General features: G+C 37.6%; 2 protein-coding genes across 3 annotated transcripts in view; one reads left to right on the top strand and one right to left on the bottom strand.

Moving 5' to 3' along the window:
• Positions 1-15397, top strand: part of itih6 (inter-alpha-trypsin inhibitor heavy chain family member 6) — a 22607-nt gene extending 7210 nt beyond the window's left edge. Inside the window, exons 4-18 of one of the 2 annotated variants that reach the window (XM_065285699.2) lie at positions 507-617; positions 1340-1587; positions 1684-1850; positions 1952-2068; positions 3245-3416; positions 3615-3892; positions 6882-8055; positions 10055-10087; positions 10163-10180; positions 10266-10319; positions 10411-10431; positions 10550-10600; positions 11115-11228; positions 11518-11898; positions 13125-15397. In XM_065285699.2, coding sequence (XP_065141771.1) covers positions 507-617; positions 1340-1587; positions 1684-1850; positions 1952-2068; positions 3245-3416; positions 3615-3892; positions 6882-8055; positions 10055-10087; positions 10163-10180; positions 10266-10319; positions 10411-10431; positions 10550-10600; positions 11115-11228; positions 11518-11898; positions 13125-13387 — 3202 coding nt within the window. In that variant the 3' untranslated portion in view covers positions 13388-15397. Of the gene's footprint in view, positions 1-506; positions 618-1339; positions 1588-1680; positions 1851-1951; positions 2069-3244; positions 3417-3614; positions 3893-6881; positions 8056-10054; positions 10088-10162; positions 10181-10265; positions 10320-10410; positions 10432-10549; positions 10601-11114; positions 11229-11517; positions 11899-13124 lie in introns of both variants that reach the window. The other variant, XM_065285698.2, reaches the window with a different exon arrangement.
• Positions 14198-21412, bottom strand: gdi1 (GDP dissociation inhibitor 1). The gene is made up of 11 exons (XM_065285721.2): positions 21040-21412; positions 20078-20185; positions 19838-19937; positions 19266-19400; positions 18967-19165; positions 18548-18679; positions 18345-18444; positions 18030-18201; positions 17490-17634; positions 16373-16427; positions 14198-16284 (listed from the first exon to the last, which is right to left on the bottom strand). Exons 1-11 carry the CDS (start codon positions 21082-21084, stop codon positions 16132-16134), a joined length of 1344 nt encoding a protein of 447 aa, XP_065141793.1. The 5' UTR covers positions 21085-21412; the 3' UTR covers positions 14198-16131.

Raw genomic sequence — 21412 nt, 5'->3', positions numbered from 1 at the left:
CAACACATTCTAACTGACCCACTGATGTCACATGGACTCTTGGATGATGTTTTTATTACCTGTCTGGACATGGACAGTATACCGTTACTAGATTTTAGATGGAGGGTCAAAAAGCTCTCAGACTAAATATAAAACATCTTAAACTGTGTTCCGAAGATGAACAGAGGTCTTACAAGTTCGGAACGACATGAGGGTGAATCATTAATGACATTAAACTATCCCTTTAAACACTGCAGAACCACCGGTGGGTCCAAAACGACATCAACAAATTGTATTTAAAAAAAAACTGTATAAAACTATATAATAAGTTTTCTGTAAAATAAAAAAAAAAATTAAATTATCCAAAGTATATAGGTAGATGGCATGCCCAATTCTGCAAAAATCTAATTATACTACATTATTAGATTGTGACTTTAGACATGGATTTCACAGGCCAGGTCACATATATAAAACTGTGTATTTTGTTTATGATGCTTTTGTCCTTTTCATTTCCAATGACTCCCCAGCACATCAAATGGTAAAGTGTATGTGTCTGAGGTGAAGGTGAGAAATGCTGCCAGGAAGATCTATGACGCAGCTAAGAAGCAGGGGAAAACAGCAGGACTTGTTGCCACCAAGTAAGCCCAAAATATATTTAATCCCTTCTCCAGTAGGACTTGATTTTGTTTCTTTTGGCAGCATTAGAGCCCGCTGACTTCCACAAAAAACTGGAACAAGCCACATTTTATTAACTTTTTAGCATGCATGATGTTTTAGAAGGTTAATAGGTTCAAAAGAGATATCTTCGTGTCTCCGACAATGCTTATACCTTTGCATCAAAGTCTGTTATCAGTTACAATATTAACTCAAACATTTCCTGTCTAATTCTTCAAAGACAAAATAATCTGAGCTATGCTTACCACATTCCCTTTATACTTTAGGTCTGTACTTTTCTTTATGTCAGCATCCGTCTTATCTGTTTGTTTTTGTGTCTGAGATCTGTGGGGAAACATTTAAGACCAAGGATATAAATGAAACATTCAGTCACTGAGACATTAAAGTTTGTCTTCTCGATTCATCTTACCTTTTTGATGGATGTTTCTTGGTTTACAAATTCTTTCCAAACGATGTACACTCTTAAAAATAACGTCTCTTAAATATCAGGATGTATGGTCCCATATATAAACTTTAAAGTGCATACATTTCTATTGCACAAAAGTTTCTTTGTAATGGAAAAGAGTTTTACAGACTATTAAAAGTAAAAAAAGGTTCTTTGGGGAACCAAAAATAGTTCCTGTATGGCATCACTTTGAAGAACCCTTTATATTTAAGAGTGTATACAAAATTTCTTATTTTGAAGGGAACGAGAGATTGAGAAGTTTCGTGTGGCAGTCAATGTTCCTCCTGGGGCTCGCATGTCCTTCTCGCTGTCTTACGAGGAGCTGTTGTCACGACGACTTGGACGCTATGAGCTCAGTTTGGGTCTGAGGCCCGGACAGCTGGTACAGAACCTTTCCCTGGATGTTAACATAACAGAGAGGACGGGCATCGGCTTTATCAGAGCTCTGCCACTGAGAACCAGCCGACTGCTCACCAACAATGTTCAAGGTGCCACAAAAGAAACTATGTACCTCTATAAATTCTACACTTTGATATCGTAAATGCAAGTGTGTGCACACATTATATCTTATGATCTTCTAGCAGATGCAGAACCTCCCCCTTCTACTCAGGTCAAGCAGAATCCTTACTGTGCGCATGTGCGCTACGTTCCCAGCATGCAGCAACAGAAGACCATCTCCCCCAAAGGTCTCAATGCGGACTTCGTCATTCAGTATGATGTGGAACTCAAAGACCCCATGGGTGACATCCAGGTCTTCCCCCTCATCTTCACAGACACTCATTCACCTGATTGGTGGTAACAGATGAGACAGACCATCTAGCATTGTAATGTTGTCACTATTACTCTTTACAGATGGATGATGGCTACTTTGTTCATTACTTTGCACCGCGAGGACTTCCAGTGGTTCCTAAAGATGTCATTTTTGTCATTGACATCAGCGGCTCTATGATCGGCACAAAAATCAAACAGGTAGCATCTCAACCACCTTAAGACTTTAATCCTTATAACTCTGAGCTGTTCATCTGTATTTTGTAATGAATTTGTAGCCCTCCCGCAAAGATCATTTATTTTGAATTATGAGTAAAATAAGATATACAGAGTCAATTTTCAGTAGTACCAACTAGCCAAGTCTTTTTTTTTTAAAGTTGATAAGTTGCTAAAAGGACTATAACTGCTACAAGTCTTAAAGGAATATTCCATTTTCTTAAAAGAAAAATCCTGATAATTTACTCACCACAATGTCATCCAAAATGTTGATGTCTTTCTTTGTTCAGTCGAGATGAAATTATGTTTTTTGAGGAAAACATTGCAGGATTTTTCTCATTTTAATGGACTTTAATAGACACCAACAATTAACACTTAATTCAACACTTAACAGTTTTTTTCAAAGGAGTTTCAAAGGACTATAAACAATCCCAAACGAGGCATAAGGGTCTTATCTAGCAAAACGATTGTCATTTTTGACAAGAAAAATAACAAATATACACTTTTCGTTAAGGTCTGGTCCAGCGCGACCTAACGTAAATGCGTAGTGACGTAGGGAGGTCACGTGTTACATATATAAAACGCACATTTGCTGACCATTGTAAACAATAAACTGACACAAAGACATTAATTAGTATCAGTTGACATACAACAACGTAGGAACGGTCCTCTTTCACCACATTTGTAAACACTGGGGCGGAGTTTCGCGTTCGTCCTCTGTGACCTCTTGACGTGATGACGTATTGCGTCGGGTCACGCTAGCGCATGACGACCGGATCTAAACGAGAAGTTGCCCTTTAAAAGTGTATATTTGTTATTTTTATTGTCAAAAATGACAATCGTTTTGCTAGATAAGACCCTTATGCCTCGTTTGGGATCGTTTAGAGTCCTTTGAAACTCCGTTAAAAAAACTGTTAAGTGTTGAGTTAAGTGTTAAGTGGTGGTGTCCATTAAAGTCCATTAAAATGAGAAAAATCCTGCAATGTTTTCCTCAAAAAACATAATTTCTTCTCGACTGATCAAAGAAAGACATCAACAATTTGGATGACATGGTGGTGAGTAAATTATCTGGATTTTTCTTTTAAGAAAATTTAATATTCCTTTAAGATTTGTTGAAATGGTCCTTGATGATGTGTATATTTTTATTGTATTTTACTTCAGACTAAGGCAGCTATGACCACCATACTGAGTGACCTGCGTGAGGGTGATTACTTCAATCTCATCACGTTCTCAAATAAGGTCCACACATGGAAGAAAGGCCGCACTGTCCGGGCCACGCGGCAGAATGTGCGAGATGCCAAAGAATTTGTAAAGATGATAATAGCAGATGGCTGTAGGTTCTCCTCTATCTCATAAAATAAAATGATAAAGACCAGTTTTGATTTATTGATTTATGCTTGTTGTTGCTGGTTAAGCTGGTGTTGACGTGACGTTTTAAATTTGATTAGAAGACTGGTTGGGATACCAGCATCCACAATATTTAATGGTGACTGGAGTCATGAGATTTTTTTGTTTCCTTAATCCACATCAGGGACGAACATCAACGCAGCTCTGCTGTCTGCGGCCCAACTACTAAATCCAACCTCATCTTCACCCACTGATCGAGTGCACTCATCTAACCGCATTCCCATGATCATCTTCCTGACGGATGGAGAAGCTACTATTGGGGTGACCGAACCAGATGTCATTCTGCATAATGCACAGAATGCTTTGGGTGTAACTTCTTTGTTTGGACTGGCCTTTGGCGACGACGCTGATTTTCCTCTTTTGAGAAGGCTGGCACTGGAGAACCGTGGTGTGGCTCGGATGGTAGGTGGCTAGTACTAAATATACACAATAATAATAAGACTAGTTTTTTTTTTCAAGGAAATACTTTTCTAGGTATGAAGGTATTTGATTAGGTTAAAGTGATACTACAAATATCAAGATTACCTTATGATGTACTCACTCTCAAGCAATCCGAGATACATATGTCGACCATTTTTCAGACTAATACATTTGGAGTTATTTTGGTAAATGTCCTTGCTTTTCCAAGCTTATAACGGTAGAAAACAGGGATCTTCTGACTTAAGATAAAAGTGCATCCATCCTTCACAGTAGTAATCCACATGGCTTCAAGAGTTTAAAGGAAAACGGCACAGTTTTTCAATATTTTACTATGTTCTTACATCAAATTAAACAAATTAACACATATTTATCTTTTTCCAATGCGTGCACTTAATCTTTGTACAGCGCGTCATGAATGTGTTAGCATTTAGCCTAGCCCCATTCATTCCTTAGGATCCAAACAGGGATAAATTTAGAAGCCACCAAACACTTCAAGGTTTTCCCGATTTAAAGACTGTTACATGAGTAGTTACACAAGTAAGTATGGTGTTACAAAATAAAATGTGGCTATTTTTTAAGCAGATAAAAATGAAAACTATATTGTATGGCAGAAGAGCACTTAGTTTGCAGCACTTCGACCTCGGCGCGCAGTAACATCATCAATCCTTACTACTCTCCCTCTCGCAGCTGATGACCCTGCAGCTGACCTAATGGCACCGGCGGAGGTGCGACAGGCTAGAAAGCCAATGCAGGAAATATCACCTTATCTGTACAACAGTCTGTAAATATTACTGCGCCCGGGGTCAAATTGCTGCAAACTAAGTGCTCTTCCGTCATACAATATAGTTTTTATTTTTATCTGCTTAAAAAAACGCCACATTTTATTTTGTGCCACCATACTTACTCGTGTAACTACTCAGGCGTCTTTAAATAGGGAAAACATGGAAGTGTTTGGTGGCTTCTAAATTCATCCCTGTTTGGATCTCAAGGAATGGATGGGGCTAGTCTAAATGCTAACACATTCATGACGCGCTGTACAAATATTAAGTGCACGCATTGAAAAAGATAGGCATGTATTAATTCATCTAAGTTGAGGTAAGAACATAGTAAATAGGGCTGTAACGATTAATCGTGTGAAATTTTAAATCGATTATGTGTTTCACGCACAGCTTGTGCGTGTACTACGGCATTTGGTCAGTAGGAAGTCCTTATCAATCTAAAATCATAACGAGTCAGAGTCGTTTATAACGTTTATTTAAAAAAGCAACACTCGTTAAACAAAATCATTCTTTATTATCATGAAAATACCTGAAACAATTTGAAGAACAGTGATATAAATATTACTGTAGACATTTCCTGGAATAGCATTCGTAATACTACTTCTTCAGTGGCACAAAGGGAGTTCCTGCACGAGAGCGCTCCCTGGCTTTTGTATGTGCCGGGATTTCCCCGTAATTCATTCAAATTCATTCATTGAGAAAACGCGCATTTGCACGATTAATCGTTACAGCCCTAATAGTAAAATATTGAAAAACTGTGTTGTTTTTCCTTTAATAAAGGTCCTTTGCGTGTAATCAATGAGATTTTGTAAGAAAAATATCCATATTTTCAAACTTTATAAACTATAATAATTAGGTATAACAACGCCATCTTGAATTCACTTGATTCAAGAGAATCACTTTGCAACTTACCCATGGCAACCAACATTCACTGTTGAATCGTTTGAGTACAAGATGGCGTCAGAGTCCAAGAAAGCTTGGAAGAGCAAGGACATTTACTAAAATAACTCTATATGTGATCATCTAATGATGGACATATGTATCTCGGATTGCTTGAGGGTGAGTAAGTCATGGGGTAATTTTGATATTTTGCTGAATTATCCTTGTATTTTAAATTGTGTATTCTGCTTACCTGGTACTGCAACACGAAAACACTTGTATAACTCTAATACCCCATACACACAGACCTTTGGTCCCAGAAAATACCCGTAAAATTGCCAGACAAGCTTCTGTGTGAACGCAAACACGTCCCATATATCTTCTGAGATCGTTGCAAGAAAGAGGACCTAGTCAGATACTCGGAAAACCCTCTGTGTGAACAAGAAACCGAAACAATGTCGTAATGGGCGTGTCGTAGTGAGGACACGCGCATCATCACAACAAAAGTTATGGTTCAGCTCCTTAAAACGAGAGATAACATGCATATAAACATTCACCACGAGAAATGTTGCAAACTAGATTGAAGCAGTTATCAGGAAATAATAAATGTGACGCATAAACAATGACGCACGTGCCGTAGTGAGGACGCGCGTGTCATGGCAACATTAAGTTGGTTCAACTCTTTAGTTTAAAATTAGGGATTTACAACATTCACGACGAGAAATGTCAGCAAACTGGACTGAAGCAGATATCAGGTAAATTAGCTTGTTACTTACTGCGCTGAAGCGGAGATCATTCAGCAGCATAAAAGAAAATCACGTCACGTGCTCATTTAAGCTTATAATAAACAAAAATGCCCGCGCGTCATCCCAACAAGATATATCGTTCAGCTCCTTAAAACGGGGGTTTTAAATGCATATTAACAATCACGATGAGAAATGTCTGAAAACTGTATCAAAGCAGAAATCAGGGAGCTCGTCAAATCAAGCACTCTGAAGCTGAAATCATTCACCAGCATTAGAACTGTGCGTTCACGCGCGCCTTTATAGTCTTATCATAAACAAAAATGCATGCGAGTTGTTTCCGGAGAGTGAAATAATAAATAATATGCAAACTTAAGATGCTGCGTAGAAGAGAGGGCAGGGCTTTAAACAGGTCACGGGTCTTTCTGGGACCTTGCAGATGCCGGCTTATCATTGCTATCCCTGAAAAATACAGGGTGCATTTTCTGTGTATTTTCCGGAATGTCTGTGTGAAAAGGGCTTAAATGGACTGTAAGTCACTTTTGATTGAAGATTAATATTATTTTTTAGGTATATGAGGATGATGACGCAGCTGTCCAGCTGAAAGGTTTCTACGATGAAGTGGCCAGCCCTCTCCTGTCAGATATCCAACTGTCCTATCTGGATGATCAAGCCTATGACATCACTCGTACCCTTTTCCCCATATACTTCCAGGGCTCTGAACTGGTGGTCACCGGACGACTTAAGCCAGGTGTACAAGATCTCGTGGTTACACTGACAGCGAGGGACGAGGAAAAAGGGCTAATAGTAGGCCAAGCTGTTGTAAATGCCACGGGACAGTCTCTTGGCTGTGCAGAGGCGCTGGATGGTATTCCCAGCTTTGTGCAACGTCTATGGGCTTATTTCACCATAAAGGAATTGCTGTTAGCCAAAATGAACACCACTGATTTGGTCATACAGCGTATTCTTGTGGATAAAGCCACCAATCTCTCTCTGCAGTACAATTTTGTAACACCTCTCACTTCTTTGGTTGTAATAAAGCCTGATATTGATGAACCAAAACCGACTAGTTCCTCTGTGACGACTACTACCGGCAAGACAGCAGATGGAACCGTAGTGGGTTCTGCGAACGTGACAAATCAGGTATCACATTCTGCAACGGAGACCAAAAACTCTTCTTTGGCTACAAAACCAAGCTACCAAAACAAACCCACAGCCTCCAAATCTGGGCGACAACATCCGCAACCCTCAGGGCTGCATACCACTGGTCGACCACCCAACACCTCACTTTCCCATCCGTCATTGAGGAAGACCACTACAGTACACCCTAAAACCACCACTACCACACCTGCAAGCAAACCGTCCTCATCTCCTCCTAGCACCATTAAAACCGCAACAACCTCAGCCCTGGCCAAGACATCAGAGCCAAAGCTGAAAAGCTCCAAGACTCCAGCCAGTACAGCCAAAACCACTTCTTCCTCTCAGCCGGTCAAAACCACAACGCTAGCCACCTTAGTCAAAACTGCACCTTCTGTGGTAAAAGACTCACTATTAAATGACATCAAGAACTCTAGTATCTCCGGACTCACAACAATTCAGGACGGCCTACAGCCCCCGAGTGCATCTACCACAGATGCAAATTCAGATGTTGAGCTGGAGGTAGCCACGCTGCTGGCTCCAACTTTTATTCCCATGCCAGGAATGACAGATGCACCGAGGTTATGGGAAGCATCTCGTGTTCTGGGTAAGTTTTTCTGGTGAACTGACAAACATCGGGTTGCAATTTTATTTGATCATTAATTGCGTTTCCATTAAACTTAAAATTGCACAAATTTGCAATGTTGAAATTTGTGAATGCAAAAACTCACATATATCACAAAAAACGTTTTACATTCGCATAAGGTGGTTTTTCAGGCAATTCGGAAGAGGTGTGTTCTGCAAAACTGCAATGTTTTTTTTTGCAATTTTAGGTCACCTGATGTAAGTAAGGTGATGCAGTATGTACTAAAACCTCCCAGAAATATCCTCAATACGTGTCTAAGCCCAAGTATAAGAGGCTGCCATTAATGTTTGGATAACCCTACAATCTCTTCTGATTTAAAATAATGAACTATTACCTCCAAGAAACATCTATAGGTTGTCGCTTCTAAGTATAAGGTGCTTTCCTTGGCATTAATGTTCGGATAATAGGGGTGCGCGGGGCAAAAACTTATGCTGGGTTAGTTATAACACATACTGAGCGTTTTGTTTTCCCTGTATTTTTTTCACGCTGCCAAAAGACGATCTCCCACAAATTATTGTAAATATATAATGTTTTTCCAGAGAATTTTGATGAACGAGTGTTTTGGTGGCATGCAAGTAAACTTTTTCATCATATATTTTAAGTTGGGTGTGTAAGATACCAAATCCAATGCATATTAATCAGTGTCTTGTTGAATAAAACATGGCATTGTTTTAAAATATGTCTGCAAATTTGTTGGTGGGCTTGAAATTATTTTGTCCCAGCGGGGTTAATTGTAACGCTGTGTTACAACTAACCCCTCAGCACTTACGATATGAAAACCGCTAACATTAGCGTAATTCTTGCCGTTGTTTTAAATAGGCTACACACGAATGATTGCTGGCTGCCAACAAAATAAATGTGCCCGTCTTATCAAAAAATGTGTGTCATATCTATTTTTGTTCATATCTTTAATATTGATTGAATAAGGTCACGTCAAAGATTGAAATCATAATGAAATGAATGGCTAAAATCAGACTTTGATGCTTATTATCTCAGAATTTGATTTTTGAAACTGTAGTATGATGATTACAGACTGGGTCACAGATAAAAACATTTTTTGTCATAATTGTGCTGCTTTTTCTCACATATTTTGACATTTGTATCCATTTATAATTGAACTATTGTTAGAAAAGGGCTGGATTAATAAATACAGTGTGGATACCTGTCTATTATAGACAGACATATAACAATATCCACTTCAAGTATAAAAACAAAATAGTATTGAAATATTTGCCTGCCAACTTAATTTTTAGCAAGTGTTACAACTAACCCCCCTTCATATTATAATTAGCCCCACCTATGGGGTAAGTTGTAACGTTTGCATTTCTGTCACGTTTGGTGTAATTGTCCAAGAATGGTAAGTACTAGAAACAAACTTCAAATGTTAATTTGTAGCAGAGATGTGTGTGTTGCTTGTGTAAAAATATAATAATCAAACTCAAATATTTTTTTTGAGCCAAAACCAAAAAGCGTTAGGTTGTGCCCCGCTCTCCCCTACTTTTACCTCCAAGATACATCTATACATTGGCGCTTTGAAGTATAAGGGGCTTTCCTTGGCATAATGTTTGGATAATACTTTTACATCTCCTTCGGTTAAAAATAATGCCTAGTGCGGTGGATGTGATATTAGTATACCAACATCAGTTGATGTGATATTTGCAATGACTTTTCATGAAACTATGTTTCAGTCGCATATTATCGGTCAATGGAAACGCCGTCATTTCGCAATACATTTAGAAAATAATGCTAAAGTTTTGTAATGGAAATGCAGCTAGTGTCTCATTTACTTTGCCACTAAATGTTCCTGGGTTCCTACAGCTGATATATTGTTGAGATATACGATTGATTTAAAGTTAAAACATGAATTAATGTATATAAAACTTTGAAAGGAAGTTATTTTGGATTGAAGCATCTGCCAAATTCATACATATGAATGTAACATCTTTTGTGTGTCTTTTAGATGTCTCCTCTACCATCCATGTTCAACAGAAAGGTAAGACTTAATACTTTACTTCAGTATTTGTGCTGGGTTTGAGTATATGGCATTTCATTTTTCTCTCTTACACAGATATTGATCTTGTTAAAGGTAAGAAATGCTTTTGATCTGCTTTGAGTCAGGTTTTGCATTCAAGTCTACATGGTCAAAGCTGACTCATTATGATATTTTGCAGATTTCAATGCAGCACATGACTACGACTATGACTACAACATCCATTATGATTCGTGTAAGTTGAAAACACTTTAAATCTGTGCTTCATCACTTTCAATTACTGTATTATTATTATGTAAGACATTCTTGGTTCATTTTCTTTACAGATTCAGATGCAGAAGAAGCTGGTAAGCATATACCATATGTGGGAAAACCTTCTCTAATGTAGTGCAGCTTGTCGACTTTTGCATTATGTATAGCAGAAGTAGCACATCAATAAATAATGTGTGTTCATCATTTCAACAGACCTGGACAACTCACCAAGTTTAAGTTCAGTTAGAGGATTTTCCTCATCAGGTATGATGCTAGTACCACAATGAAATACCCTTCTTTCTTTTTATCGTTCTTTCTTTCTTTACCAACCTCTTAACTTTGCTTGTTGAAAGCAGGTCATGATTTTGAAACACTATATGAAATGGTACACCGGTTGCACACCATAAAACGTAAGCAGCGCATATTTTTTCTGCACACATGTTAACTGTGTGTGCCAACTGGCATGTAGCAAGCGGAGTGAGGATTTTCAGGTAATTCATATAGAAGTTAAGCTTTACGATCACGTGGTGCATTGTGGGACAGACAGCGGAGCAGGCCTGAAAGCGGCCGAGAGCGTCAAAAAAGTTAGGTGGTTCTGACTTTATGCAAATTTCAAGCAAGGCAAACACTGTAAAAAGTACGCAAACCAAGATTTTGACGCGTTTCTGACTGTTTGCACAACTGCTCTACACCTCTGCTTACGAGTGTGGTGTGCAACCGGACAACATCTCATAGAAATGATTTATTAACATGCTTTCATTTTATGCACCTCTTGAAGTGGATGGAGACCCACACTTTGTTGTTCAGCTTCCAAAAATCCACCAGAACTTATGTTTTACTATTGATGGAAGGGCTGATGATGTACTACGCCTTCTGGAGGACCCAGATAAAGGTATTTAGTTTTGCCATGTACGTGGCTTTATCTTGAAGAAATGCTATTATTTAGATCATGTTGTTTTAAAGGCGGGGTGCATGATCAGCCAATGTTGATATTTGAAATCACCTAAACAAACATGCCCCTAACACAATAGATTCTGGACCTTCTTTTGATAGACCTGCCCCACACATATGCAACCCAGGCAATGATGTCTTCCAAAGAGTTTTTTTTTTTTAAATCATGCACCCCGCCTTTAACATAACTAGTGTACTTTACTGTTTCTTTATATCATTTTGTGCTCTAGGCATTACTGTGGATGGGCATCTGATGCTGGCTCCCTCTAAGGAGGAGATGGAGAACCGAACTCGTACGTTCTTCGACAGGATTGTCATCACTGCTGCCAATGTTGGCTTTATTGTTACATTAACATTAGATGCAGTGGTTGTAGAGATAAAAGGGGAGGGACTTGAGATGCTGCCTACCAATCAGGAAGGATCTTTAGAACGACAGGGCTTGAGAATCAAGGTTGATGTGCACCATAGCTGTTGGATTGATCTCGGGACAGATGTGCAGTTTCTTGTTCTCTTTCATCGCTACAACCACCCCAAATACTTTCAGAAGGAACACCTGGGCTTCTATATTGCTGATGGCAAAGGGCTTTCTCACCTTAGCCATGGGCTTCTGGGTAGGCAACATTTTTTTTTTGTTTGTTCAGTCATTCAGTGAGGTTTACTGGGTTTAATTTTAACTTACAATTTAAGTTTAGTTTTTTGTATTTTCCCTCTGTGATTGTTAGATAAACATGTTTATCAGCATTCTTTATAGCTACTCATATGCACTTAAAAGTTAAGTAATATACTTTCAATGTATTTAATATGTTTTAGATATTGTGATAATACCTAAGTTTAAACAATAAGCTTAAAGGGCGGTTTCCCGGACAGGGATTAGACTAGTCCTAGACTAAAATATATGTAAGAGCTGTCAAAAAAACAACATATCTTAAAGGTGCAGTGTGTAAATTTTAGCAGCATCTAGTGGTGAGGTTGCAAATTGCAACCAACGGCTCAGTCCACTGCTCACCTCTCGCTTTTGAAACACATATGGATGCTACGGTAGCCGCCACCGAACAAACATGTCATCATCGGAGACAACTTAGTAAAAAATGTTTGTCTGTTAAGGGCTTTTGTAGGAACATGGCAGCACAAAATGGCGACTTCCATGTAAGGGGACCCTAAGTGTATGTAGTTAAAAACGTCTCATTCTAAGGTAATAAACACATAATGGTTCATAATGAAAGGTCTTTATACACCCCTGATAATATCGTTTTGTATATTATGTTGCATTTCTGTCAAGAAATCCTTCTAAAATCTACACACTGCACCTTTAAAATACATCAGTGCCCTTTGTTTTGCCTCAAAATGCACAAAGGTAATCTTTTTAGTAAGACATGTTTGTTAAAACTAGTCATATTTCATAATTTAACTAAGGCCTAGTCCTGGCTTAAGCTAATCCCTGACCGGAAAACCACCCAATTATGTGTTTACATTAGTAAATGCATTAGCTAACCAAAACGAACAATGAACAATATTCTTATTTAGAATTTATTTTTCTTTGTAAACGTAAGTTAATGCCAATACAGTTCGTGCTTGTTTAATGTGCGTTAACTAATTACTAGTTAACAGTTACAACTTTAAAACAATTTTTTATAAGTAATTAACATAAACTAACATGATGCTGTAGAAGTATTGTTTATTGTTAATTCATGTTAGCTAATGCATTAACTAATGTTAACAAATACAACACTTACTGTACAGTATGTTGTATAAATGTAACATTGCAGTATGTGATAAAATATATACAGTTGTATTGTAACAGCCTAAATGCAATAATCTTCAATATTTCCCCTTCTAGGCCAGTTTCTACATAGCCATATAGAGGTGATACGCGTCACAGACCAGACGGGATTCCATCATGGGCAAACAAATACGAACAGTTTACTGGCAATGGGGTTGTTAAAGAAAGGAGACGAGCATTTTCCTGTCACCCTACAGGACAAGAATCTGAAGGATTCATCCAGAAAACGACACTCAACTCGATGTTGGGTCGTGCCAAAGGTAGATGTAGAGAGACTTCTGGGCCGTTCCTATCAGAGTTACGTTGTGGACCACCAATAGATTATTCCTCATATGTCATGATTATTCAGAATTGAAGTTTTGTTTGCAAAGGCAGTAAATTTGACATTATATGATTTTATCAAAACAACAAAAAATTTATTTAATAATGACCAAATACTATTGCTTATGTTTAGTTTGCATAAATGTGTATATACAGGACTGTGCAAAAGTCTTAGGCCACCATGTCAGAATTAGATTTGTTGTTTTTGCAATGTTATAGTGATCATATATAATTATTTCTCAGTCTCTTTAAAAGAATACATCCAGAAAATACAGGAAATGTGTATGTAGTATTAAAAACTGTATAAAAATGTAAACTGATGTGTGAATTTTTTAGGGTAAACTCCACTTTCACTTGCGGAATAGCAGGAAACTAAAGGATCTCTTAAACCTAAATAAAATTAAATTTCTAATATTAAAGAATTTTTTAACTTCATTCTGCTCAAAAACGCTCAAGATGTATTTAGTGCCAAGAGAGGTCACACTAAACACAGACGATGTCTAAGAAGACATAGTCCTGATTTTTTTTTTTACATGTTTCCTGTATTTTCTGTTTGTATTTAAATAAAATATATTGAAAAATAAATATGGATGGATATTAAACTTCTAAAACAACAAATCTGGCAGTGGTGGCCTAAGACTTTTGCACAGTACTGTATATACTTCTATTTTAAATCACATTTAATATATTTAAAATAATATAACAGATTTTTTTAAATAAAGATATGTATTGATTATAAAATATTGTACATTAGTAATTAATATTCCACCCCCCCCCCCTATTTTTTCCAATAATCATTTTAAACCAAGGAAGGTTTGCGTTTCATTTTATTCATATTTATTTTTGTTGCACAAGACTGCTCAAACACGAGATGAAATTCACAACTGAAAGTCGTCGAGTTTGTGTCAGTTTTTGTTTTTTTTCTTGAAATGTTTAGTTATCATTTTAACAATGAAAATGAAAGACAAAACCAAAATAAATACAGTACAAAAGAACAGTAAACAGTTAATCCAAACATAATATTATGAGATAATATGCTGGAGAGGTGCAAAAGATACTGTAACTCCAAACAATCCTTCATTCTATCGGATTCCAGTTATCGTTAATTCGCTAATTTTCTGCACAAAGAAAGTTAAAGATCTGTATTTCAATCTATAAGGCCATATAAGTGACTTTGGCCCAATGATAATCAAGAATGGAATGTTATGGTCTCCTACTTGTTTTCCGTTAAACATTAAAAGGACAAACTATAGTCACAGGATTAAAAAAAAAAAAAAGGCAAATATGGAAAACAATGCATGACACAAGCAATGCTTGTATATTTTACATTAAAAGCAGTACAGCAACATGATCAGGTCCATTACACCGCTGTCCTCTAACTATTCATGGCAATAGAAAACAGAATTAAGCATGATTAAGACATTGTATACAGTAGTTATCAGTGATAGTGAAAATGACTAATCTGAGGTCAATACTTCAAAAGTTTGTGTCGTGGTTTTAACAGCCATGTGTAAATGCAGATATTGTGTAGATCACTGATAAGGATGCGGGTTTATGTTGCATGGCACAAAAAGTTACTAAAGTTCACAAGTGTAGTGTTAATAACAAATAATAATAAAGTTATGTGTTAAGTCTGTGTTCTCATGGGTTAAGAAGTCCAGGACCAGCAAAGCGTACAAAAGCCAGAATACCACAGGACCAGATACTTACTAAATTCACATTTTCAGAAACTTTTGCCTTCATCACTTCCACGCTCTTAAACTTTTCAGGCAATTTTTGCAATCATTTTCGTTCATCGTTCAAAACAAACTAGGAACTTGTTTACAGAAGAAAGAAGAATGTAGCACAAGCTCAAAAGGAAGTGTGTGGTTTTCAAGTTATCACAAAGACCATAATGTTAGTTACAAGTTAATGGCTTACAATTCACTTCTATACTGCATATTATACACCTCATTCAATTTAGTTGAAAGGCCAAAAAATATCCACCAATAAAATAGAGAAATAAATAACTATAAAGAGCAGTGAGTGGTAGTTAGATCTACTGAAATGATGCACACATACGGGACTGTCAATTCCATACAGAACATTGTGTAAAATGAATCTTGTTAAACGTCAATTTGTCTGTTTAAATATTATTAAGATCATAAAACGTCTTTTTCCAAGTGTCAAATTGTTGCTTTAATTATTAGTGTTTAACGACTTAATATTTGTGTCACTTTCCGAAGTACAGGAAAGCTGCTGTGTGTGACTAGAAATGCTGAACAGTCTGAGCTTTATCCCTACCAAACATCTTAATAAGCTCAAGTATGTTTTACTAAAGCTGAAGCGAAATCATTTTTTTCTTTCCATCAATATTCACAGTTTTTCACATGTGTGGGCTTCAGTCAAGGACAGAATTCCGAACAAAAAGACACGTGTTTCACTTCAACAGGATGTTTGCGCAAAACGATGCATACTGCGTTCGTACGAATCTAAAATAGCATGGCGATATGAGCCCACTTTGTAGTACAGATAGGTGAGTTATGGAATGTGCGCTATAGAGCATTGTGTCTGTGTGCTGAACTGTGTGAATCTGAACAGAAACACAGGGGCGGGGCGGCGACAAAGAGCATTTTGGGAAAGACAAGGAGAGTTGAAAGAGATTTACAACATTGTTATAATTTCTATCATTTTCTCCAAACCCAGCCCATGTAAATCAAATTCAGCGAGACCTATCTCCCCTTCAGCTCCTTGGGATCATTCTTTACTGTTCGTCTTCCCCGAAGACGTCGTTTTGTTTACGTTTCATGTTTTCGAAGTCGAAGTCACTTCCTGTCATGCGCTTGTAGATGTCTTTGATGTTGTTACAGGTTGTCTCGAAGTGGGTGGTGGCATCGTAAGACCGTGATGCGAATATCTGTGAAAGCAACATCAACGAATTGTATTGAAAGCTTTTTAACATGACCGACTGATGCTTGAAAATAATTGCTGTACGTGAAGCTCACCTGACTCTCTGTACCATCATCTGTAGGTTCATACAAATCACTTATGGCCACAAACCTGACAAAATAATGAAAAACATTACTCCTTTAAAAAGAGTATAACATTACTTAAAGGGACACTCAATTTTTTTTTAAATATAATCCAGCTCCCATATAGTTAAACATTTGATTTTTTTTGATTGCATCTAGCTGATCTCCGGGTCTGGCGGTACCACTTTTAGCATAGCTTAGCATAATCCATTGAATCTGATTAGACCATTAGCATCAAGCAAAAAAAATAACCAAAGAGTTTAAATATTTTTCCTATTTAAAACTTGACTCTTCTGTAGTTACATTGTGTACTAAGACCAACAGAAAATTAAAATTTGTGATTTTCTAGGCCGATATGGCTAGGAACTATACTCTCATTCTGGCGTAATAATCAAGGACTTTGCTGCTGTAACATGGCAGCAGCAGGCGTAGTGATATTACGCAGTGCCTGAAAATAGTCCCCTACTATTGAAAGTAACCAAGGGGCATATTTTCAGGTAGTGCGTAATATCACTATGCCTGCTGCTGCCATGTTACAGCAGCAAAGTCCTTGATTATTACGAAACACTTTGGTTATTTAAAAAAAACTTTGGTTATTTTTTAGCGCATTGCTAATGGTCTAATCAGATTCAATGGATTATGCTAAGCTATGCTAAAAGTGGTCCGCCAGACCCGGAGATCGGCTGAATAAATTCCAAAACAGTAAAAATCAAATGTTTAACTCTAGGGGAGCTGGAAAATAAGTATATTTTCAAAAAAGTGGGTTCTTCCTTTAAATGCCAAACCTCCAATACTCATCAAACTTTTGAAGATTTGGACACATGTGCAGATTATTGTCATTATTTTGGACGTTTCACAACAATAGTAAAGTTTTAAATAGAAATATGCATAATGTTTTGACAAAAAAATGTTAAACCAGCCTATATTATCTTATATTTTACCACTACTTTACTACATTCTCTAAACGAACATCATAAGGGTGCCTAATATAATTTTAAAATCTGGTCCAACAGAAATCCTCAGTATAGCAGACATAACAATATTCTTCACTTCGCATGAAAAGGCAAAGAAAACGTTTAGGAAAACTGACTTTTGGTCAATAGGCTCAAGAAGTTCCAGAGCAGGTTCAATTTCAGCTTCAGGATCCGAGGTTTCCACAGTAGTGCTTGCAATGGCAATGTATTTCCCCTGAGCCGCCACGTTATGAGCGTAGGAGATCATGCACACGTAGATATCTAAGTGCAAACAACAAACAAATACACATTTACTATAAAATCATAGCAACTTGCACCATGCAGCTCAACTCAACTGCATGAAATGGAAGTAGCACCCTCTAGTGGTGAAAATGCACATGCATCTAAATAAATTTGGTAGACACCTTTACAGCTTGCTTTGCATTTGCTGTGTGCTCCTAGGAATCAAACTCATGAACTTGGAGTTGCCAGCGCCATGCTTTATCAGCAACTACCCAGGAAAAATGACACTATGCTAATGCATGCATTCACGTAGGTCAAATACATATAGAAAGTTTGTCACTCCTGAAGTTACTCCCAGTCCAACTTTTCTAAATGTATTCGGCTGTTTTATTGATTATATTTAAAAAATAAAGTAAAATGTGTTCGTTACTAACCTGATTTGCGGTTCACCTGGTTCTGAGGGATGATGATCTGGCAGGAGTTAGCATCATTAGTGTTTTTTATGGGATGGTTGAGGACGCAGATGACCCGAATCACCTGGCCTACTTTGTGAACGCGGTCCGGGATGTAGCTGGGGTCACAGATGAGCTGTTTGCAGCGTGCAATCTATTATAAAATTCAGTAGATTTTATTTATAAACCCAAAGGTAACACTGTCACAATGCATTGTCGAGATTTAAAAACCAAACCAATTTTAAACATAAATTCTGCCAAAATTATTATGTATAAATGCTTGTCTGAAGAGTTTACCTCTCCCTCAGATTTCACTCCCACCACATGGCCATCCTCAATAACAATCTCATCCACTGGTTTGTTCAACATGTAGGTTCCACCATAAATTGCACTTAACCTGAAAATTTACAAAGGAGAAAGCCTCACAATTACACTTAATACATGATTCCTTCAGAATGATTTTGTGGTACAAAAACAAATATTGACATTAAATGACTGACCTAGCAAATCCCTGGGGCAGCTCTCCCAATCCGTACAGCGGGTAGAGGTAAGGGCTCTTCCCGTAGCGAGCCAGAGATTCACTGTAGAGTTTGATCCGATTGATGGTCTCCAGACACGGCTGCTCAAGGTAACTGGAAAGAATAAAAGAACATGTGAATATACCAATGTAATGGTAAATTAAATGTATGACCAATAAAAAAGAATAAATGGTTTATACCATTACCTGTAAAATTAGTAATTTACCAAGAAATACGTACAATGAAATATAAAGGTGTCGTACTATGCCAGAACCTATGTATTGGATTGTGGGTGGTTCATAAGTAAAAAGCAGGTCTCTGCACTCCGACTGTATGCAAAATTGGTGCTACAGTTGAGTGAATCCACCCCTCTCAGGTTATATAACATGAGTGACACTTACTCATCTGTCCTGTAGAGGGCCAGGGCATGTCCTGTAAAATCTACGACATCCTGTCCCAGGTCAAACTTCTTGTACACTTCTCCCATCGTTGTTTGTTTGGGATCAACACCCTCGAACGTCTTGGGGTCATTCTCGTCAAAGTTGGCTACGAAAACTAGGAACTTCCGGAAACGTCTTTTCTCAAACATTCCCATAAGATCTAAACAACACAAGATGACAACACCATGCATTTTCGTTTTATTAATTATACATTTTGTATGCGGTTCGAATACTAAACACTTAAAAAATGCTTTACTTACTTGATGCTAGAGCCTCGGTCTCAGTTGAGGGCACTTTGTAGATTTTGCCCCCTTTATACACAAAGCTTCCCTCAACCACTTTGAAGTCTAGATATCTCGTCACTTCAGTGTATAAAAGCATCTTCACTAATTGGCCTTAGGAAAAAATAACAATGATAAAATGGTGATTGTGCAGCATTATGAGGGATGCTATACAAAACTACTATTTTTTTTATTGCGTGTTCCCTTCCCGAAACATGTTTCCAAAACAATCAAATCCGGAAAACACGCTGTCAGTATTTTTAGGTAAAATGCACTGGCTGATACAGACATCATCTTGGATTCATACGGATGCACATTTTTTGTTATAGATATGCAGTCGGCCATAATAGTTTCGTTCTGTTAGCATAAGTGTGCAACAATAGGTGGGTAACGGATATAAGGTTAGAAGTGTACTCTATCAGGCAACCCACTTCATCTTATGTGAGTGTACATGATTTTAACCATTAAAAAACACATTTATTTATGTGTAAAATATTTGTAATAACGACAAAAATATATATTTTATTATTATTATATTTTTTAATTTTTACCATTAGCCATTAGGAATTTTGGAATAAGGTCAACATTCCAGTCTCTTCCCCGTCCCATTGACTCTGGTGGGCTGTCTGAAATCCCAAATCTCTTATAGAGCTGTAAGAAAAAACCCATAAAATGTTAAATAAAAACACTTCCTGTATAGGACATATGAAAATGGTAAATTTGTATAAAACATTTATTAATAAATGTGTGCTATGTAAACATGATGACAACGTAGTGGGAGTGATAGTTACCTCCTCCAACGGTGTGATGGAGGAACTTTCACCTCCATAATAAGGATTTCTGTCCATATGCAAAACTTTCTTCCCGTTCACGGACATGATCCCAGAAAGTATGCATTCCTGTACAAATAAAACATTATTTGATTGAAATATTCAATTGTGTTTTGATGTATTTCTTTATTCATCTGTTAGCATGTCTATGACTTCCGCGTTGAACACTGGGATGCGAGACACCCCACCCATCCGCAGCCCGGATCAGCTGCACTATCCTCCATAAAGGAAAAAGCCTTAAAGAAACGATTTGGCTTGTTTATTCTTTATTTTAGTAAATATGTTCTTTTGCATGGTTTTATCCAACGTCAAATTCCCAGGTTTGTTAAAACGGACCGTCTAGCAATAATGACATAACAATAAAGCCCGAAGCAATAAAGCTGTTACTAAACCCAGCCCAAAATGGACAAAATTTAAATTACAGGCAAAGTATGAACTAACATCAGTTCAGTTAAACACAATACATCCTTAGTGTATTGTACAAAGAGCATAAATATCTGCAATAAACAGCTGAGAGACTTTCCCCATTACGACGCATGAGCAAATGGGATACCTGATGCCACTCCTTAGACACTGAACAGGGAATCAGTCATTATTTTTTAATAACCGCTTTCATGTCAGTACAACGATGCACCCTCAATAGCTTTAAAAATGTAGGCACATCACAAAAAATGCATTTGGGATGAACTGCTTTAGTACACGGCAGAAAGTGCGAGAAACGCTGGCTCACTACACACACATACAGGACTGGTCCAGAGGATGCGTCAGCAATAGGCCCTCGGGTTCATCTAACGCATCTGTTTGTACTGTCTGATTTATGAGAGCACGATAAGCATTCGAGCATCCATCTGCATAATCTTCATCTCTGTCAGAGATCGGTTGCTAAGCAAGCACATCATCAATGACTTCAATGCCATACTTACTGTGAGTCCAGTGCCCAATACGATAACATCATATTCCTCATCCATGTTGTATTACAGTGGATCTCCCGTCTTCAGTCAAATTTCCTCCGCAAAAAAATCTCCAAAACGGCGTTGATGCAGCAAAATATAAATGCGGAGTCTTTAAACAATTTGTTGTCTCGGTGAAACAAAACGACGTTATTGCGAACAGCTATCGCTGGATTAATTTGATAAGTATCTCAATTGATCACTGACTGAGGTCGGTCCGCCCGGCGAGAAGAACCAAAGATGGCCCTGACCACCGTACCACTTGCTCCAGCGACGTTGATACGTTCGCCAAAGAATATAGTCCACCTCACAAAACACAAATCGATGTTGACAGTAGCCACAGTAG

This window comes from Paramisgurnus dabryanus, chromosome 21 (assembly GCF_030506205.2).
Source record: "Paramisgurnus dabryanus chromosome 21, PD_genome_1.1, whole genome shotgun sequence".
NCBI lineage: Eukaryota > Metazoa > Chordata > Actinopteri > Cypriniformes > Cobitidae > Paramisgurnus > Paramisgurnus dabryanus.
The sequence above is the reverse complement of the archived record's forward strand: the minus strand, read 5'-3'. Positions and strand labels throughout refer to the sequence as shown.